Raw genomic sequence first — 23,938 nt, 5'->3', positions numbered from 1 at the left:
AAAATACATATCCGTACAAAAATGCATTTTATATAGGGAAGAGACTGTTGTTACAGATTTCAATGTGATTATTCTTTTTTGCCGAATACCTACTTTATTTGTCAATTGCTTACTTAATTTCTTTAAAAATATTGCTGTGAAAATAGATGTAACGTTTAAGAATTCAGCAGAGCGCGAATGTATTGTATGTGTGTGTGTGTGTGTATATATATATATATATATATAGTGTACATGTCGGACTATGTCATTTTTAAACAAGATTATACATTTTTGTACACTTCTATTTTGCTAACGACATCTGCGGTTAAAATGGGCTGCACGCGGGCAGTATCTCTCTCAATTTTTGCCTCTTCTAAGTAGCGCAGCTTCTGGTAGATTTCTGTAAAATTACATCGTAACAACTTGACTGGGCAAGAACAAGCTCCACTCTCCTCTTTTAAAAACAGCTTTAATTTTTTGCCGTACAGAATGGTACTTTACAAAATGGACACTCCGCGCTAACTTTCCCGCGGGATGTTGAAATTTTTCCGAGGGCGAGACGGTGGTAACCACGAGGACTTGTTGCTCATTTTTCTGCTCTCGTTGGACGGTGTAGACGCCAAGTCGATATCACCAATTAACCCAAGACTGTTTACCGTTCATGTCATGGGACGGTCTGTATCGAACCGACGCGGTAGTTCTATGTAACCGACATGGCAGTATGTAACAGACATGTACATACCTATGGTCAACCCGCCAGGTAATGGCAAATGTCACTTGGTCTGCCGCCCGATCGCCGCACAGATTCTCCAACGGAAACGTTATCGTTTGCCGAAGGAAATAATATATAGTTTGTGTTGATCGGCTGGTCTAATAATATGCAAAGACCATTTCCAACTATATATAAAACGTTTTGTAATTATAAGTGAAAATTATATGAATATTAAACATCAAGATCTGCTTCGATTGAAAATATAATTCTTTATTCTCTTATTTGATTAAAACTTTATCGTGAAAAAGACTTTGAGTGAGAGTTCTCTTTTCTCTCTATTTGACTCAAAAACATCTTGTGTAGTATAGTCTTGTTCGATGTTTTGAGAACTCAAGCGGCAACTTTCTGTCTGTACTTATTTCTTACTAAATATTCATTACTTTATTGTTCCGTTATGCCGTTGAATATTCATTACTTTGTTGTAGATCCACATTTTGCAAGAGAGAATAGAGTAGTTTAATAATCAAATACTAGACGAATAGTTTTAATATGAAACTTAAACCGTAATTCTCCAGGACTTGATTTCAAGAAAAGCTCCTGCACTTTATTTAAATACACTTTTGTTACTTTACCGTTTTATCATTTTAAGTAGATACAGCAGTTTAATTGCAGAATGAATATGAAAGTTGACATCGCATAATTACCGCAATGCATATGTGCTTATCATGATAACACTCTTGTATTTACGATCATTTTAACAGCAATTTTAACCCTGAGGTTATTCCGCCGTCGTTTTGACCCAATTTAATTAAAGTTTCCAGCCAAATTTACAATCGTGTCCGTGTCGTTGCATAACTTTATTTAAGCACGGCAATTCCAACGGTGGATAACCGAGTTTTGTCAGTTAGAAACGAGCACCAGCGGTGTTTATGATCCAACGAAAAATTGCGAAAGCCACGTTATAAAAATACGTCACTTATGGCACGAAATTTAACGCGATGACACGATGGCGTATCTCTGTAATGTCAGTTGGGATTGTTGGGATTTTATTTTTAACTTGCAATTGCAAATGATACCTGTTATTGGATCGCACAGGCCGAGATATTCCAACGGAATATAATCCGCTTAATGCGGTTATCTATTCATCTATCCGTTGGTTGATTCGCTTATCGTATCACTCCTGAAACCGTTAATACAGATATGCGTATAGTTTGCATGTAACAAATTGAAACATGTTATTGTTATATTTTCTATTCTGTTGAGAGCGATCATCGATTGGATAGTATTGTAATATTAATTTCAGCTTTTCCAAATAATTGCTAAAATTACATTATTTGCCTATCAAATTTAGATGTAAAAACAAATGAATAATATGAAAGTCTTTCATGTAATTTACTTATTACGCTCTTAATCTTGTTATACCGCCAAAAATTGGAGATACACGTTGAAAAAAACCGTAACGTAAATTACGAAGGTCATAAATACCACCAAACATAAGAGGAAAAATGGTCAAATGGTGGAAATCTTGAAATCAGAAGCTATCTATTGTGAGGAGAAAAAATTTACCACCCATCCGATTCAGATCTTACCTATATTATCGTACTGGAACTGATTATATATTCCATGTGACTCTGTTGTCAATTGTTTGTTTAAGAATAGTCGAAACGCTGGTGGTACATTTGTAATGTCGTGGCGTACATGAGGTACGAGAAGTCTTGTATCTCCAAAAGAAAAGTATACCGCGAGTTCAATAAGAGTGATACTTGCGATCGAATCGTTATATTCATCACTACCTCATGAATTTCCTATTAGTCTTCCTATTATCCTTCTATTAATGTATAACTCGAGACGTATGTCATATTCATTTAGAAATTTGTATCTCGAATTTACAAGTACTACACGATCATACAAAGCTAAGAATATAGTACAATAAAAAATAGAAATATATTGCCGATTTTTCATCTATCTACAATAACTTGGATTGAAAATGCAAAGCATTTCAGCAATAGCAATTGAAAATTGGTTTTAGAAAATTAACGCTCGACTCTATAATACTGATAGGCAAATATCTTGAGTGAGAGATCCGCGTGAAAGCCACAAATGCGCAATTAATTAAGCGTTCCAATGCGCGCGTTGAGCATGACGCGAGATTAATTCGTCTAATCGCAAGTCTGGTAGCCGCCGAGTCGAAGTCGAGCATTACTCTTCTCTCGATTCGTCTCTCGATTGGCCCAGGGGGTTCAATCAATAATCACCGTTCTCCTCTTCTGCTTGCAGGTTGCCCAGGAAGCGAGCGGCTCTGCTGGTGATTTGTCTTTTGGCCACTTGCACGGGTAAGTCTAGCCTTCGCCTATGACACCACGTTTTTCTTTTCGCTGAATTTATTCAGTCGCACGTCGTGCATCGCGATATGTAGATCGTATTACGAGAAATGGCGACGCTCCGTTTCGCGTTCTCTTCGAGGCACGTGCATGACGCTTCATAACCGCGTCAGACGACGTTCTTCCTCTCGTCACTGAGGAGAATTTTATTTGATTCCTCTTAGGCCGTTTCAGAAGTCTCGTAGACCGCCAGGAACGCGGGAGTTATAGCATCCTTCCGTCGCTTTACTGCTCGCGCACGTTTGAATTCTAAAAGCGAAATGTGGCTACCGAAAGTAGGATAAGGTTTTGCGGGAAGCTCGGTAGAATATAGCGATATTTTTAGAAACATGTCAAGGAAGAAAGAGTTATTTTTATGAATAAATATTTTTTATGATAATTTTATGTACGTACACTGTTGGATATCGAAGGAGCAATGGCAACTCAATCCTTTGAGTTAAATAACATTTTGTCATTTTAAATTTCCACATATATATCAAAATGTAAATCAATCTATTTCTATCGTGGCCAGTTTCAAAGTAAGCAACGTTCACATTAATGTATGCATTTTTTAAAGAAAATAATAGACTAAATTTGAATCTCTCTCTCTCAAATTTAATACATTTTTTTAGTTGAATTGTTTAACTCCATGGTTTTAATTGAATTAATGATATATCGAATAGGAGTAGTGGTGACTTATATAAACAATAAAAATAACTCAAATTGGGTATAATTTGACATCATAAATTTTAGTGTCATCTTATATAGCAACATTCGTCGCTTTCAATTATTTTCAATCGGAATAGAATGTACTAGAATAACAAAAAGGATTAAAAAATATCATCTACAGCTTTTGTCATATTTATATATGTATGTTTGTGCGAGACAAATTATGTACTACGCGTGAAATACATTATATATTAAATCACATAGCTAGAGTTGCACTCGAGCCAAGGGATGACTGTTTAAATATCTCGTTGTCGTGAACGAGACCGAAGTACCGGGTACCTTAGTGATACGAGATGGTATGAGAGGATGGTTAGGTGGCGCACGGGGGTGTGCAAGAATGGAGGAAAGGCGTTTCCTCCTTCCGGCGGGGAACAGGAAGCTTCTAGCGAGCTGCCTCTTCGCTTTACCTTCGTCCCCCCCTCCCTTTCTCTCTCTCTCTCTCTTTCTCTCCCTCTCTTCCTCTCTCTCGTTCTCTCTTTTTCTCTCGTTTCCATCTACCTTCGCCTTTTTCCCCTGTCGTACCACCCCTACAACTCAACTCCCCTCATCTCCGTATCTCAACGAAGTCGAGAAATGGTTTCTCTTGGAGAAAGCGGGTGTTTGTGTATATATATATATATATATATATATATATTACACATACACACATATACACACACATGTATGTGTTATATACATATATATATACACATACATAACGACTAACGCTGATTGCGAGTAATGTAGTAAAACGCCACGTGCTTATTTCGCCAGCTTCGCAAGAATTTGACGTTCCTATATTTTGCAATCGTTTTCAGTTTATTTGCTCGAATTTTACATATTAAGTTTCATTTTATTACGTGTTGCACGCTTCTCTCTCATTTTCACCAATTTCTTTTTTTTTTTTTTTTAATTAAACCTCTGTTAGTCCATGTAGTAATCATGTCTACTTAATGTAGCCCATCTTGTAGATGTTGGTTTAATCTTCTCTAGAAACGTTTCATCGTATGATACAAATGATCCTGTTTTATTCTTTCTCTTTCATTATCAAGATATAATTCACTCAGTATTTGTTCATTCATTTCTTCATTCATTTACTTTCTGTGTCTTCGTCTCTATTTTCCTCTTATAACTTTTCCTCTCTCTTTCTTTACATTCTCCCCCCCGCCACTTTCTCTACCCCTTTTCTCGCTTTTACATTCCTTCTCCCTGCATTTTTATGCTACTACTGCTTTCCTCTTTCCCTCTTCACTTAAACCTGCTCGTCGTAAATCTGTTGCCACCTACTTTCTTCTCGTCCCTCGTGTTTTACTCTCGGTTACAGCAGCCAGATATTTATTATTCGCGTTTGCATTTATAAAATATTGTTCTTCCTTTCTTATTAACCGCGTAGCCGTTTGCGCTTGATGTCGGCTTGCACGAGTCGGCAAGTTCATCAGCAAGGAGACTTTCGCGCGAGTAGTTGGCTCGATAATTTATGTTAACCGTGTTTGCGGCGAGGAAACGGTCGAGCGAGTCGCGAAGTAAGATACGTCGTTCCCTAAGAATTATATTCCCAGCGACATATACGGGATCTTGTTGTGTGCAGTAACACTTTCCTTCGTGTTCAAACGCTTTCTTTTGCATCAAAATATTTAATCGATAATGCGTTGTTAGCTATTTTAATTTTAAAATTTTCAAGCGTGTTGATTAATTCAAAAAATCCCGAGAGAACTATGTCATAAATACCGCCGGTATTATCGGGAAACAATAATATTCTAATTATTTTCAAAACAGTGTAGTAGTCTCTCCTGTGTTTAAAATATTCGGATGATTTATTAAAATAATTCAATCGAAATAATTTAAAACTATTATAATTATTTTAATCAAAAATATAAACAGTATTATAATAGATTTTTATTACTTTTGTATTATTTATATCAATATATCTGAAACGTAATTTATATTTTATTTTTTATTATACCTCTTTAATTAGCATTTTATTTTTCAAACAAAAAGATTACTTTAAAATTGAATAAAAATTACCGTATTTTTGATAGCTAAATTTTCTACATATGATACTGTATATTTTTTAAAGATAATATTAATATCGTAAAATTAAAAAAAAATTTCTTTACACAGATCGTATTTTTCTCTTTCAATGAACATATTGACAGAATTTTTTATTTATTATTAAAAATTATAGCGCTATTTTTCATTGGTTTTGATAGATATCGGAAAATTTATTATCTCCTCCCCCCCTCTCTCTCGAAGATAAAGCTCTTCAGAACCCGGCTGAAAATTCCTTCGCATGACCCTCTTCTCAGGGTGTTCCGCAGCTTCCGCATCGCCGCTCAAGAAGATCATTGACTGCTGGGGCGAGAGTCGCGCGAGCAGTAGGGTACTTCGGAATTCGACCGGTCGGTCGGTCGGTCGGTCGGTCCTGTCGAAGGGTTGGTTGCACGATTGATCACTCGGTGGGTAACGTTTGAGCAGTTACAAATACACGTGATCAATCGTGTCCTAATGGCGCGCCCGAGTGCATCGCGTGCAACGGCAACGGCTGCAACGGCAGACAGCGCGGCGGTGGCGTAACTGCTGCACGGCAAACCTCATGCGCTGAAAGTATTTGCCCGAGTGCATTAATCATTCAGCGTGTCTGTTCGATGCACTCCACGGACGAGACTACTCGGCGCGTTCGATCGAGTTCGATCATTTTCGGACGTGTTATCTTTTTTTTTTTTTTTTTTTTTTTTTTTTTTTTTTTTTTTTTTCGGTTCGATCCCTGCCCGACGTTGATTCCGCGAGCTGTCGTTGCCGAACGATCCGATCGTTACATGATAAATGGGAATTAATTCTATGTAACTCCATTTTTCCGATTCATCAAGAAAAAAAGGGTTAATGCAGCAATATATTGTTGACAATGGATATAGGATTTATGTGCGATCTATTTTAAGCCGGTTATGGAATTTACACTGTAATAGATTGCGATAGAATTTCATAGAGAGAGAGAGCACAATTCGGGATTAACTGCATATAGATTTAAAGGGATGAGCGAGAAGTGACAACGCGTGACATCGTTCTATTGTCTTGACTTGCGGTTACAAAATCGAACAAATCCGAGGGCAAAGCTGAAAGGACCTAGATGCGGATCAAAGGGACGTAAAAGCGCATTGAAAAAGTACGTCAGCAATTCCGTCATTCGCTATTGAGAGGGTCGACGACGACGACGACAAGTGCATTCAACCTACCGCGCCTTGTGCATTCAAACATGACAACACGCTCGCTAGTTACGTGGCTTTACTCGTTAGCGCGTTTTCATCGAAGGAACCCCTTTTCATCCCCTTTGGGCCATCACTCTCCGCGTCGTCGCCGTTGTCCCGCCGTTGTCCCGCCGTTTTCCCAATGCGTCGCGACTCGTTCGCGGTCCAACCGTTAAATACGGCTCCGACGAGGCAGAGCAACGAGTTTCCGATAACGTCGGATGCGACGGAGCGTATTACCGGATAGAGTGCGTCCCGCGTTCAATAATACGCGGCATTCGTCTCCGCTCGATCGCACGCTTGATTCTCTACTACAATCGTGTCTCGTTCGTTCTCACTTTTCCCTCCGGCTTTTTACCTATATTCGTTTCCCGACTTTGTCTCCTCGCTTGTGTAATTTATTAGGATAATTTTTTTATACAATTACGATTTTACAATTGTATACGCGATACTGGAATTTATGGCCGTTGGATTTCGTCAAATATTTCTTGCAGTACAATATGGCAAGATTAAGACTATATTTGCTTGTAAGCAAAATTATTATCTAAAATTATAAATTGTTTTATGAATATATTTGTAATATGTTTATAATATGCAACATGATGTGTAATATATTTGTAATACTTATGTAAATATTTCTTATGGAACAATTCATAGCAAAACTATATAAGAGAATTCGTTTTTTTTTTGTAAGTAAAATTATTATTTAAAATTCTAAATTTTACGATTATATTTGTGAAAGTCACACGAAAGAGAATATCGTTATATCTAAAAAATAAACTGCTTATCGATATTAATCGTATCATATTTGTACAAAAATAAGGGCTTTGTCTTTTTATCTTAAAATCTCTCTCTCTCTCTCTCTCTCTCTCTCTCTCTCTAGTCAATTGTGATTCTAAAATTGAAATTCTTTAATATTTAAATTGAATTTGACTTTGAAAAAATACCTTATTCCGGATATCTAATTTTGAATGTTCCAGATATTCAATTTTTAATGAAAAAAATTGAACATTCCGAATATTATTTAAATATCTGATTCATGATATTCACGAATCATACATATCTCTCAGAACGAATGGAAGCAAAATTGCCTTTAAATTTATCAAATATCGTTAAAATTAAGAATTAAATTTTTGGGTTCTATCACTATTTCATTACGAAGTGACAAACATTTCATGTGTGGTGGAATTTGGGCGAGGTTTATCGGAGCATTGGCCCCTCTTATCCCTAAGCAGCCACAAATTGTCAGTAGTTCGACTCCGTGTGTGGTCTGACAGTTAACGAACGACCAAGAGACGAGACGGACTATTCTGATGCGCGCACTGGAAATTTCGCTAACGAGGGAACGCAAGTTCTTTGATTGGCGCGAAACTCTTGGAGGGCTTCCATGTTTGTTAATACGAAATAAGCGCACATACTGCATACCATTAAAGCTGCCTCTCTAAGGTGCTTGTATTGCCTCTCGTGATCGCGAAAAGTTCAGATCATTAGCCGATTTAATGTAAACTTATATTTTCATATTTTCCATTGAATCGTATATTTAATATTTTAACGTACATTTTTAATATTTACATACAGTTGATATAACGTACTTTATAAAATTATAAATATAACCTCGTATATGTGTGAGTTTTGTAATAAATTTGAAATAAATTATTTGTAAAAATAAAATTTAATTTTTAATTTCAACAAGTTAATGATTACATCTTAAATTTCATGTATTAGGATACATGAAATTTTCTTGTCTTTATTTCACAGACTTAATTTGTTGAAAATCATTTACTTTTGGACAATGAAATCTGTTTTTTCAGCATATAAATTAACGATGAAAAATGCTTTCTGAACATTCCAGAGTAGCTTATAATATGAGTTTTTCGACACTGAACACTCCGCCGTCTCTAACTAAAAAAATGAAATTTTAGACAAAACGCATTTTGAAAGTCTGCTCCTCATTTATTCAGAAGGGTCCAAAATCAAAGGTTGAAACGTTTATATTTTATCTTTTTAAATAAATATAATTTTTTATACACGTCAAGAACTTGCGCTGGCTTTAAATGATTTTTTTTATGACATACATTAATAAAATTGCTATTAGAGCGTAGCGAAAATCAAAAGCAAAATTGTCTCGAAAATACAGACTTATAAATTCGAATAACCAATAACTGCGTTGTTTCTTAATTAAGAGTTAAATACCTTTACCTGCTGTTAACTATCGCTTATCGTGAACGGTTATTGAAGAATCGCGTAAAGCGCACGCGATGCGCCATGAATGTGCGCTATACAATTCTGGAAGTAATCCATCATATTTGGGCGGTATATGTATCCGACGTACCGTTTTCCCCGGCATTAAGCCTCGGTAATCCTCGGCTCGTTATCCCTCCGCTATTAGTTTTCCTTGACGTTTCTCTTTGTTAAAAGAAAAACCGAGGTAAGCCGGCGGGGAAATCGCCGCATTACTTTTAAACAAAAATGAGGCGGACTCTCCCGGCGGCGGATATCCGCGTCTCGGCGAGGAGGTCGCCGCTTAAAAATGGTCGGGACTTGCGCAAGCTGATGCAGGATGAATGCGAGATACATGGCGTTATTTAAGAGATCCGTATCTCTTCCCTTTTTCTCTCTTAGTAAACTTACTGCCGCGTCGCGCATCCCTGATTCTCTTGAATCGCAGACAGAATGTAGTTCGTGACGGTACTCTACCATACAAAAATTGCACGTTTAACGCCAAAATTCGACGATTTATCTTGCGACAGTGTAGATACAGATCTAGACGTTTTACACGTTACGTTTTTCTCGTGATTGATCGACAACGCGTTATATCTAATGATTTCTATCGACAGAAATTCATTTTCTTTACACGAAAGAGACGATTTTTGCTAAAGTATCTAAAAGTTTAGCTAGATACAGATTTGAATATAATTTTGTTTGATCATCAAAATAATTATGTAAGATGTTCAAACTGATTGCTTGAATGTCAAAATTTTTATAGAGTTAATAAGAACAATAAGAATCTTACTGGATCGTACATTTGAAAATTCAACAATAAGAAATAGAAGTAATAATCAAAGCTAGATCATTAATGCTTAAATAATGCAATCTGGAATTACTATATATACTATATATTACCTACTATATATATATATATATATCTATTTTTATAGAATTACTGCAAAATTATGATGCTTGAAATTCCTACACAATTATTTTATGGTTTAATACAATTATTTTCAGATTCGTGCACGAAAAAAAATATTTGGTTGAATTAACTGGAATTCTAGTTAAGTTTATTAGATTTATGGTTAAATTTACTAGATTCTGGTTATCAAACAGAATTCTGGTAGATTGGGAATTTGTTATTTCAACTAGAATTCTGGTAGATTTTGAAATTGGTTATTTCAACCAGAATTCTGATAGATTTAACCAGAAATCTAGTAAACTTAACTAGAATTCTGGATTCTCTCATTTTCCACCGCAATTCCAGTGAATTCAATCAAATATTTTTTTCGATGTGGGATAAAGCAGAGTAATTTAAATAAGTTAACAGAAATTTTGAAATTGTACAAAAGATTGATTTGGTATAGCGTATAATCAGTCAAACGTATAAAACATACATTATTAATGCACTTGTTGTTTTTGAAGCAACGTTTGGTAACCCAATCGATCCTTTGAATTAAATAACATTTTGTATTTTTAACCTTCATCATATGTATCAAAACGTAAATTAATTAATTTGAGTGTCAATCAATTCAATAAATTTGAGTCAAATTTATTACATTTTCTTGAGTTAAATTGTTTAATCAAATTAACTTAAATATTGGGTAAAAATAGTGAGATTTATAAAAATAACTCAAATCGGCTATAATTGACGTTATGAATTGGCTATAATTGACGTTATGAATTTAACAGTATCGTTAAATTTTTAGTTATTTCAACAGAATCGTTCTTTTCGCGTGTATCTTTATTGCACTGAACTTCATCTTCGTTACCTTTACACACCCACATTCTGTCACTTACTTAACATCCTCGCGCGTAAAACGAAAGTTCTATTCCATTCTAATTCTGTCTCTGTATTCTGGAATGAGGGATGATAGATCTAACTCCGTCATCGTTATTCTACGTCTATGTGGATATACATACCTATTTTGTTAGAATTCTGAGACAGCCAACTCCGCAGTTCCATTAGATGAACGGCGATGTAATGTAATTCCGTCATGTAACGCAACGCGTTCTTCACGCGCGGCTCTGATCGATGCGTCGGCAGACTCTCGGTTCTGCGAAATGGTAGTGAGACGAACGACGCGGATTTACGAGGAATCGCATGATATAAAAGAACCAGATAGGAAAAAGAACCGTGGGGAAGAGGCGCGGTGGAAGAGAGGTGCGCAGGTACGTCGTGTATCATGATTACCACTGGCGCGGCGGAACTTTTGTCATGGTTGCTCCAATTTCGAGACATTAACAATCCCCCTCCCCTCCACCCCCACCCTCCCCCTTTTTTTTTAGAACGGGCCACAGCGAGCGGGAGATTTTGCGTTAACCTCGTTTTGGGACACGAACGCGCCGAGATCCGGCGCGGTGCGCGACCGTTGGTCATACTTGAGGGTAGACAAACGGCTATTTATTCAACGCGGTCGGAAGTTAATCCGCGACGCGACCTCACTTCATTTCCTCTCTGCGTATTCCGTTTTTAAAAAGGATCTGCGCAGGACGCGCGAACGTAAACATGCGCGAGTAAGTGTAGAGTTACCGCCTTCATTTCTGACTTTATTAAAACATTGCCTTGCTCTACTATGTAAGCCGCCGACTTATATATTTTGCCGAGACAAGTTCCTGTTTCGTTGAAGGATTTTACAGGTGCAATTGTGTATTGCGACGAGAAATTGGGAGGATATTGCGGGAGCTCGCGGCGGCAACCAATTTCAGTATCAATCCTCCCCGAAACAGTATTGGTATTACGATTCTAAATCGAAAACTACACGCATTCATTTTTTTACGAATGTGTTATTTTATATGTATTAAAAATGTTATTGTTTGTATATATGCTCTTCTGTTATTCGTATATTTATTTTATTATATTTGAACAATTTAATTTTCGTCGCTAATTGAACTATCGTTTACTTTAACAATTTTCGTTCGATCAATTCTTGTTGAATTGGAAAATTTTTAAGTGTGAAAGCCAAAAACGTCGCTCCTATATATCGTCGTTCCGAAAGCATTATAGATAAACGAAGATAACGAAAGTGCGCGACATCGTGTAGACATAAAGTTACAAGAATTTTCCTCGTGCTGCGAAGCTGTTGACGTAGCTCTCACCGTGTCTCAATGAGAAAAGCGTACGCTTGTATCTCTCTGCTCGCGAAACCGCTGGCTGCATTTTGCTGTCACGAATTAACGCGTCTAGCGCGCCATAATCAACGAACGTGGCCACCGTTGTTCGCATCACGACTGCAGAATAAATTACTCGCTTCTCACGACGAACTCCCGACTTCAAAGCGCCTTCGCGGTCATTTAATTTACGCTGCATGCCGGGTTGAGACGACGCGGAAAAAGGAAAGACGCGGAGGGCAAAAGTCGTAGGAGTTTCTCCCTCTCTCTCTCTCTCTCTCTCTCTCTCTCTCTCTCTCTCTCCTCTTCCTCCATCTCGTTTCTTCCTTCTCTCTTTGCCTCTCTTAACCCCTTGTCCGTCTGCTTTATCCCGACGCCTTGATAACGAGTGCATACGGGGTACCAGCCAAAGACAGGGTAATTATCTACTGTAGAGCCCGTGGCCTTTATCTCGCGCGCTGCAGACGCATGTTCGCGACATCGTCATCCTGATGTACCTCGTCACGTCACCCAGTTAATCGCCCCAGGTACACTCGTGTAGCTCCTTTGCTCCTCGGGGGATGACGATCGTACTCCGTCTCACGTTTAGGACTCGCGACAGAAACTTAACTTGTCGCTTCGTGTTTCTTAACCTGTAGAGGACCGGAGGCCCCTTTAGGGACAGTGGTGCTATCTTTTTTGCCACTCAACCCCATGACATTGACAAAAAGTTCTAGCTCTTAAAATAAAAAAGTTGATCAAAAACATACCGGTCCTCAGAAGGTTAAATATACACTGTTAAATTTTATAGGGTTAAATTAACTCGATGTGAGTCGCCACTGCTCCTACTCAATAATATCGTTATTTTGTACTAAAACAATGGTTATATTTGACACTATACAGTATCAATTTAATGTATAGTGTCAAATTTAATTATCATTTTAGTTAAAAATAGCGATATACAGGGTGTTTGGCGACTACCGCATTTTTTGTCATACGTGGGTAGAACAGCCTATACTGAATCAAAAAGTCCTGTACCATTTTGCGGTGTCAGCAATAGTTAACAAGATATTAATTATTAAAAATTGCAAAATATTGGTCTTGAATAATTTTTTACTCAAATACTATCAACTTTACAGAAAAACTGCGAGAGACAAAAATCATTTATTTTCATCTCATAAAGTTCTGAGAATTTTTTCAGAATTTTTTCAGAATTTTTTAGTACCGTATTTTCTCATGTTGGTAAAAATAAGAAAATGACGTCAAAATGCAGTACTAAAAAGTTGATAAAAAATTTTAAAAAAATTCTCAGAACTTTATAAGAAGAAAATAAATAATTTTTGTCTTTTGCAGTTTTTCTGTAAAGTTGATAGTGTTTGAGTAAAAAATTATTCGAGACCAATATTTTGCAATTCTTAGTAATTAATATCTTGTTAACTATTGCTGACACCTCAAAATGGTACAGGACTTTTTGATTCAGTATAGGCTGTTCTACCCACGTATGACAAAAAATGCGGTAGTCGCCAAACACCCTGTATTTAGTAGGAGCAGTGGCGACTCACTTTGGTTAAATTTGACACTATAGATTTAACAGTGTATGTATATCAATAGTGATGTAGATCGTCGCCACGGGATATGTAAGATCAACGAAAACTAATTGTCTGGATAGTGCGCGATTATAACGATGATTTCTTCAAACTGTTTTCTGGATATTAAAAATTATGGTTCTATACACGCACTAATAGTTTAACATAATAAAAAACCGAGTAAAAAAACATTGTATGCTTGTGTTGTTTAAAAACGGTCCTTTTACATCTTTGTTAAAATTTTGTCTTGAATTTTTAACATATTCGAGTGTGAATTTAATATAATGTGATTCTGTCGTTTGAATATTTTGTGTCAAAATAATATTCAATATTTCTTTGTGTTAAAATAACATAATTTATGAGTAAGTGAACGAATAACGTATAAAAATAATGTATTTTAAAAAATAATGTATGTTAAAATGTAACTTCTAAGATAAAGGAATAAAATACGTATAGGAATAAAATACGATACGATAACATATCATAAATGTTAATTTTACTGAACAAAATTTGCTTATAAACTGTGTCAGTATTACATTTTTTTGTTAATTTTTTTACATAATATTCCTGTTACTTTTAACATATCAATTTTGAGTTAGATTAACACAAAAATTTGATTGGACTGTTTGGTGAAATATGTTAAATTTCATTTAAATTTTTCCGTCGTATATTATTTTTAAACATGATTTAGAATAATCTTTAATTTTTCATAATTTTGTTTCATAATATCAATTTAAAAATACATATAAAACATCCTTAACGAACGTGTCATTTCGAAATTACATATATTCAAATTATATTCAAATTATAATAATACTGATAAATATATACGAGTATATATATTCATCAGTATTTATAAGAGAATTATATGATCGATATCTATAAGGGAATTATATCATCGATATTTACATAGGAAGGTGAGGCGATAAAATATGTGCATTATTACTTGAAACTATATTTTCCTCGCATAGTTATTGCTTAAATCGACGCCGAAAGGATAATACATAATATGGACCGCGTGTCTCTCTGTCTTTCTAATTCGCTCTCTATCGAGTGTTTTGGCTCAGCTGAACCACACCGGGGGCGGTCAGTCGACTAGCCAGTCGACTAGTCGGTCCGAGTGTCCATTGAAAGCGCCGTTGAAAAGAGCCAATATTCCGCTCGGGCGCCCTATGCAGAGTTCGATTCATCCGGGAATTCAATTAGCGCCAGTTGCCGGAAACCTCAAGTAATTTGTGCACGGCCGGCGCGGCGCGACGTCCTCTCGCCCTACCGACGCGTCGCGACGCGACGCGACGCGACTGCGATTCCTTCTCTGTTCCACGAGCGTAAAAGCGCTGCCCTACGTTGCACCTCCCTGTGTGGAAGCCTTGGTCACCGTACTCTCGCGTCTGGGAAACCAAGGCAACCATTGTAGTACGTGCCTGCCAGAGACGTATCGAGGATATTCGCCGGTTATGGGAAAGATGGAGGCTATCGGCGGATGAACCGAGGCTGCTATCAATCAAGTCGATAGGGCCGCGTCCACGGCAGATTATACCGGGGGTGGATGACGAGGAGGATAATAAGATCGAACGGTATTCTAGGGCTACCGAAAAGTCTCGGTTTTTCATTGGAAAATCTGGCCCACGTTGCTTCCACTTTTGAGGGTGATCGTTGACAGCAAAAGAGGCACACGTGTATATTTTTAAATCGCTCTTCTTTTTATTGTTCAAGAAAAGTGTGTGATTCTTTTATGAGTTGTTTCTGTAGGCGCGATTTAAAAACTTTCGAGAGAAATATATACCATCTGTGAATGGACGCGTTCTGAAATAACTCAGAAATTTACTTCAAGATTTTTTTTTCTCTCTTGCTCGATATAGTAGGAACAACATCAGAGATTAATCATGAAATGTTAAAGGACTTCCGGTTCGAAGTAGTACTGCGAAGTCGGATATGAGAGAGGCTCTCGTGCTCGTGATGAAATTCGAGGGATGAAATCCGATTTCACCGAAAGCGACTTGATAATTGGTGCTCGCGTACAATTGAAAACGCATGACAGTACGCTCCGGAATGCGAACGTAATTAGTGCATCCAGTTGAACGTAATTGTTTACCGCCAATACAGCATTTTGTATGTATGTGTGTGTATATGTGTGTCTGAAATGTATGTCTGTGTACGAACAACAGACAGCGATGCAATCAAATATATCATGAATGATATCAGAATTTCTATAAATATTTCGACAATACAATAGTTGAGTTAGACTTTGAATAATCAAATTTTTAAAGGAAATGTATCTTAATATAGAACGTGTCCTAGAAAATACAATAATTATATTTATAAGTAGAAGAAAATTTTAACGAAATATATCCAAATTATTTAACAATGCATAAAATAGTTTAACATGTTATGTATGAATATATAATTAATTATAATTATTTGCATACTATAATGTTTGTAATTTGTGTAATAATTACAAACAAATCGTATATATTTAAAAAATCATTCTTCTCTTCTCCATAAAAAATAATCTCTCTTTCACATAATTCATCACACAGTTCAATAAAGTTCGAGTATTTTCATCGAATGCTGATTCTCATAAAATTTGACGTATTTATAACACATTTTTATGAATCGTGGAAACAACCAGTTCTGACTTTCAATAGGAGCTTGATTGTACCAAGCACCCCTTACAAGCGAAGTACTTCGTAAGTATAATACACCGAATGAAACAGCAATTTTTCTGAATATCACACGCGATTTCAATGCAACGACACTTGGCCATTGAATTGATTCAGATTCATGATTACATATTGAGCTCGATTCCACCCATCCCTAGCGAGGGGATCCAATTGACGACGCGATTACGTGCGTGTGTGTGTGTGAACCTGTGTGCGCATACATGCGTATCAGCCGTACGCACATCACAGGATCGGTGCGCTTCGGGCGTGTCACAAGCCAATACATGTATCGATCCCGAGATCGTTGATATAGTTAGAATATTGTTCCCGTTATCGAACTCGAAATCGAATCTGCTATAACGAGGAAAATTTATCATATTTTATTTTAAAGTTATTATAACTACGTGTAAGAATTAATAATTAAAATAGTCATTTTATATATATATTAATATTAAGCAAACAATGTTACTCTATTATTGAATTTCAAATAAAAGTTTTCTTTTCTATAATATCATATTTGATAAATGGATAAAATGCAATTTTACAATTAATTAACAAAAATATATGTTATGGTGTCAATTTTTTTATCAGGATGTTTGACAGAAAAGACAATCTTTTACTGGCCATACGATCTCTATATTTTCCATTATTGCAAGATAACATCGTTAATTCGCAAATTCGATTCGCAGGCTATTATTTCCAAATATTTGTCTCTCTGGAAGCAATTTGCAAATGACGGGATTAAGCTTCGGGTATAATTCGTCGAGGAAATTCCAATATCCGGTCGACGTAAGTTTCCATTCATCGGCTAGAGAGATGCGACAGACGAGTAACGAGAGGCAGACTGAACGAGGTGCATGAGTATAGTAAAGAGGTGGATCTACATGCTGCGCATTCTTGTATGTGATTGTTATTAGATCGTCGGGCCAACGCGCATGATGTCAAATGGTCGTGGCAATTTGTTCAAGAGGTGTATTTATTACCTGCAGGCGGGCGAAAGGAAAACCCTTTTCTTCTGGTTCGCGGAGGGTAGGAGAGGCCCGGGCAAACGGCCGGAAGATTACATTCGCTCCCTGAGAAAACGTAATATAGAAAGGAATTTAATAATGTCGGCGATGCGCGCATGTCGCGCGCGTTTTCGAAGCGTATGTGAGCCAGGCATTTTTATTCATCATCGCGCGTGTTGGAAACGAGCGGGTGCGAGTAGAAAAGGAGAGATAATTTTTCCTGATTTTCAACTCCTCGGGAACATCTCCTTCTGAATTGCAATCGTTTGTTGTGGCCGCGGGCAAAAAAAAAAGAAAATGTAGAAATGCTGCTGGAAGAAATTGTACAAAAATGCGAGGAAATGAATTGAAATACTATTCCGAATAATTTGAAATTAAATTATAGATTAAATACGTTAAATTACAATAGTCACGCTGAAAAAAAAATCTTAATTTCTCAAAAAAATATTTCTTTGCTCGTAAAGAAATTTTCATTGATCCAAAGAAACAATTCTTTGAATACAAGTAAAAAAATATTTCTTTGAAATTAAGATTTGTTTTTCAGTACACTTATCTTTGGGGCGTTGTGAATTTTTTAAACAAGAATTGAAAATAGCATAACTTCGATGTTAAATTTCCATACTATTATTCATTTATTTACGATATAAATACGATAATCAAAATAGAATTTTCGGTCTAAATATTAATCGAACAATTTATTAACGTAACATTGGAAGACACTTGTTACATTGTTTATCGTTTCAGAATATGCCTGTTGCATTTTCATGTATAGAAAGACAATCCAATAGTGTTTATATTTGCGTAACGTTTCAACGTGAATTTGTTTTTAACAACGAAAGAGAAGTACACCACAAATTTCACACGTGGTTTTATCGATAAACGTAAAGCTATTAATTGTCTGCGTGTGCCATAGAGAGTGCCTCGCAATGACGATGTATAACTATATATGTATAACGATGTATACAAAGATTATTGATTCGAGCAAATTATTAGAACGTATAAAAAACTGTTGGTTTTATCAAATGTACTATACTTTTATTGCATACATTGTTTGTTGTGCAGAAAGGCATAAAAAAATATACGCATTGTTGCACATTAATTTCTCTAGGATGTACACTCTATCTATTTAATTGTTTTCATTAATTAACAATATTCAGTAAAAATAATACTTTGTTAAGAAAAACTTCTATTAAATTTTATTAACAGAATTGGAGTGTAGTTTAACACATATTTTAATAGCCTTAACGGGATCCTAAAGCGAAGCTCGAACTCCAACGAAGTCATTAGAAGTCGCTATTTTTTCAGCACATCGACATATGTTTATATACTACCACACCAATATATTATGCAACCTATGATACACGCAGTCGCACGTTCATGTCAATTTTCGTATAACAAATTCATCGCGATAAAGCGTCTAAGTCTAATTCTAAGAACTCGACGTTATTTGTTCGTGTAAACTACATGTTTGTGGATTACTATTTCGTAAGTACAGATTGTAAAACTTTTGTATCAAGCAAATGTTGTCACGACTTGATTGCTTGAGACGCCATGTTACACTAAGAAATGGTAAAAGATATATCAATTTCAAAATTTTTGATTGTTCTCGGCATAAACTTCATCTCACAAATACGTAATAATGCGTATACTTTAATCCTGGAAAAGGATTTTCGAATCTGTGAATGAGAAAAAAAAATATTTATTATACAAAAATTATATGATTTAGTCGGTAATACAGACGGCTTTAGGATCCCCTTAAAGAGTAAGATGTGTTTCATGATAGAAACTGCGGAATTATAAGAAATATCCAAGAAAAGATAAGTCGCTATTTTTGCCATGTAATCGATCGGAGCTATGCAAGCTAGATATCGTAGAATATTACGTGTATGTGCACACAATCTTAAGCAAATTTGATGAACGTTAATAATATATCAATATTCTTCATGTTCAGATTCTTATTGCGTCTCTAGATATTTATTTTTCTCATCTTTTTTATAATTAGTTAATTTTTATTGAGTTACATGAAGAAGTTAAACGTTTCATTTTTCTCCTGTTTGTGACTGATAATAACTTTCGTTCGTCTTCAACGTGTCATAGGTTTCTTGCGAGTTATTTCTGTGTATCCCGATACACGACTTCTATCTCAATTTAAATTTAAACTTTAAGTTCTCCCCTTTCCTTTTCCCAAAGTTATATCGGTTCCATCTTCATAATAAGTATCAGTGGGACGAATGTTCGTCAAGAAGAAGTTTGCTGTCCCTTTTGCAGAAAGAAAACTTAGCGGTACCGTAATTTAAATAATACTAAAATATATTAATGATATACATAATAGACTTTTCTCTCTTCGAATTTTATTAAAGTTTCGTAATTAGGCCAACAAAAAGAATTAAAAAAGCCACGCACGCGTTTCGATGAAATACCTTTTCGGATATTTGAAAAAGATATGTAATGCGATTCAAACTGATTAACCGATTTCCGATTTTATCGTGAATAAAAAATAGGTACATGAAAACACGATATTGATTTGGAATAAACGATGAGTGACCAAAGGTGAGGGAAATGTTTCATCAATTTTATAACGATTATATATTCATATATATTTTATAAATTATCCGAATTTTCTGAATTACATATGTTGTTTTATTCCTTGCGTTATTGAATTGCAAGCAAAAACAAAAATAATGATGTTTTGCACATTTTTACTGAATATGTGTTGTATAGGAGAAAAATATTCAGAGAGAAATCGTACTTTGAATAAATATTAATAAACAAATAAAGTTTAATTTTAAATCCTACTTCAATATCTCATTTTACCTGATTACTCAGAGATGGTAACGATGGGATTCGCTAAACCCCCACACAAGCATTATTTGCTTGCATTTTGTTGTTCATTTAGTTACGTCTATAATAAATGTATGCATATTTAATGATGTAACAAATCATTTGAAATTTCAATCATTACAATTTCATTATTTATCCTGATTACATATAAATATTACCTCGTACGAAAATTTAAATTAAACGATACATTCAATATATTCAAAAGGGCTTTTTTTTAATATTTGAAGTATCTGCACTGCTTTATACTTTTATAATAAAATCACAACTACAGATTAAATAGGAAGATATAAAATATAATAATTGTAAAATGTAATATTCTACCTACGATAATTCGCCAGTATTTTCCTCATACATTGAATATATCCATAATAATGCGCTAATAAATAACTTCAGTGTAAAATGATATATTGAACAATTTATCTATTACCACTTGTCTTTTAAAAATTAGCATTATTAACTCAAATTGGTCGTAAAAATTAGATCGCTCAACTGCGGGAAATTATATCGCTTCAAAGTCAAATACGATTATTTAGATTGAATCCCTTCGACGATTTGTCATCGTTACTCAGTCGTTTCGGACATTTCATCTCCCAGCGAAACCACTGACCATTCATTTCGGATTCTATCGGTGGAGGAATAAACTGTAAAGCATCGCGGGAAGAGAGATCGGGCATTGGAGAGGTCGGATGCTGCGATGGCGTGTGCGAGGATATGCATGTGCAAACGTGGGAAGGGGATGAGAGAGGCGAAGAATTAGAGGGAGATGCTTACCCTTCGTGTACGTCCGACACGGAAGATTTGGCGGATGGTGTTAGGAAAATCCTCTTTGCGATAAGAGCATTTTCGTAGCTTTCCTGTACAAGAGCGACGGCCGCCGCGCGTCGAGAGAAAATAATCGAACTTAAATCGCCTTTCATCGACTGTCTCGTCCGCCATTTTTATTGTCGGCGGACGATGCCGCCGTTTTTATTGTCACAGTCATGCGGAAAACTATAGCCGTTTCCCGGATCGTCCTTTCATTTTCCATATAATAATACATAATGCGAATATAATTCGGATTTATTTAATTCCTCTCCAGTTATGTTGCATACCGGATAACATCTCGAGTGTATGACACACCTTTATAATATTTTTCGCACAATCGCATTACGCAATTAATAATTGCGCCCTATATTTTTTGATGCGGAATTGTTAGAGTAACAATTCCGTACATAGATACGCCGCGCCTATCAAAAGCTTAATTTATCAAGTACTATTTACTGTGTTTGAAAATACATTTTTTAATAAAAAAAAATTATTTCATTGTTTTTTTATATTAATAAAAACTTTATACTATTTATTACTATGAAAAAATGTTAAGAATCCGAAATATTTATTTTTTATATTTTGTATTTTATATTTATTTTTTATATAAAAAACTTTAAAACCTTTGCATTTTTGCTGTATATCTCATAGAGATGAAATATACTGTTATTAAGTGAGATGTACAGCTCATAAAAAATTTAAATATAATGCTTAGAAATAAGAAAAAATGACACAGTAAAATATGTTTACAAAGTTTGATTAATAAGAATGATAAATATATGAAATAATATATAATAATTCTAATCTTTTGGATACATATTACAAGTATTATAATATGAGATGCCGTATTTCCCAAATAAGTCGGATATACAAGACATCAAGCTGAACAAATACAAAAAATAAGCATTTGTATTTTCCATTCTTTACTCTCCCTCCACACTTAAGGGTTGCGTACAATCAAGGAATAGAAACAGAGAATAAGAATTTCAACTTATCGGAAATTATGTATTCCATGGTGCATAGTTTCTGATTGATTGAAATTCTTATTCTCTGTTCCTGTTCCTATTTTCTGTTCCTATTCCTTAATTGCACAACCCCTTATGTATCATCAATAACTATAGCCGTTTGCATTTATTTCTTATATACAGCAATCACTAAGAAATGATAAATATCAATTTAACACAAACTATTTAAATAATCTAATTACATTGTGTTAAATTAACACTTGAATATATAAAAAGTTCAACAAAAATGCAAAATGTTTTTTATTAAAACCAAAATTGTAATATAATACTAATATAATATAATATAATATAATATAAAGGTATACAACAAAATGGTTGCGTGCAAATTACTTCCACATTCCTTCAACTTTTTCTAACTTTTGCGGCATAAATACCGAAGTTATTACCCATAATATTACTATATGATATATCGTGATTTAATGTAGCAGATAGAGCCGTTATTCTCGTACATTTTACACACGAGGTTAGTTGAGTAAAAGTAAAACGTGTGGTAAGAGAGTTAAATGGTAGAAGGAATTCCAGGGGAGTCGCCGTTCGCCTGTCCGTGTAACATCCTTATTAAGGATGCCTGCGGCTTCCGCGGTGTCCGATCGGATGACTCTCGACGTTCGAGGAGCGGTCCTTAATTGCCGGCAGCGAACTTTCGGGGTTTCGATCCCTCGTCCCTCCCGTCTCTTGCCCTCCTAGAAGGTTCAACGTGACGAAAGTGCTGAGAGCATCGAATTTCCGGTATAACTCGGTTCTCAGGGATCGAACGCCACTTCATCTTCGTCCACGGATGAGCCGAGGAACAAGTATCTAAGAGGGATGGTGTTGACGGCGTTGAAAAATATCGAAAAACTGCCGGACCCGTTGTTGAGAAATTACGTAGAAAAAGTGTCGAGCACGTCGACCATCTGACGCCAAAAATCTTGTAACAACAGTCGAGCGACGACGTCCAGAACTTCCGCGGAGCGGCTTGCAACAATCTCGCCGTCACCAAAATTTCGGATAAATATCAGTCGCTAAAATATCGAGCAAAAATTGAAAGCAACCGTCGAAGATAGTTTTACATTGCACTCTCAACACGTAATCTAATATACAATTTTAACAACTTTAAAAGAATTAGAGTAGCTGCATTGAATATTAGCTTATTATTAGTAAGATTCTAAATTCTATGATGTTCCATATTTTCACAATGATTAACAATTATAGAAATCCTCTCTTAACACCGTATAAGAAGTTAATTTTGAATTATCCCAAAAGAATTCCTGAGTAGAAAATAAGCCAGAATATAGCCAGGAATATTAGTTACTATCTAGTATTTGACCAGTATTACTGTTTAGATTCTTCTCAGTTTGGGCGACGCTTGTTTCGGCAGTATCTAGATAGTGAAACTAGTCACACACACAGTTTATAACCAGTTTTTAGATACATTTATAATCAATTTTTAATTTTTATATTTAATTATTAATTGTTTATTACGATATTGATTTCTAAAATATTTTAATCAAAAAGAAACTATATTTTAATTTTTTTCTTTTATTTTATTAAAAGTTTTTGGTTTTTTCTCTCATTTTATTACAAATACTCATTACAAATACACATTACAAATACTTATCTATTTCTAATACAGTGTAATTAGAGCAACGTTCCTCTAATTTGTGGCATTCCTCTTATAATTCTTACTACTTTAAATACACACATTTTGGCATTTAGAGAGAAAAAAAG

The 23,938-nt window shown here is 35.3% G+C and overlaps 1 protein-coding gene across 1 annotated transcript in view; it reads left to right on the top strand.

Annotated features, from left to right (window-relative positions):
- Nucleotides 1-23,938, top strand: part of Cad87A (cadherin 87A) — a 257,421-nt gene that overhangs the window by 125,997 nt on the left and 107,486 nt on the right. The window contains exon 4 of the mRNA XM_018512442.1: nucleotides 2,969-3,024. Coding sequence (XP_018367944.1) covers nucleotides 2,969-3,024 — 56 coding nt within the window. The remainder of the gene's footprint in view (nucleotides 1-2,968; nucleotides 3,025-23,938) is intronic.

The sequence above is a fragment of the Trachymyrmex cornetzi genome, unplaced genomic scaffold (assembly GCF_001594075.2).
Source record: "Trachymyrmex cornetzi isolate Tcor2-1 unplaced genomic scaffold, Tcor1.1 scaffold412, whole genome shotgun sequence".
NCBI classification, from domain to species: Eukaryota; Metazoa; Arthropoda; class Insecta; order Hymenoptera; family Formicidae; genus Trachymyrmex; species Trachymyrmex cornetzi.
Note: the sequence above shows the minus strand (reverse complement) of the source record. Positions and strands in the feature narration are given on the sequence as shown.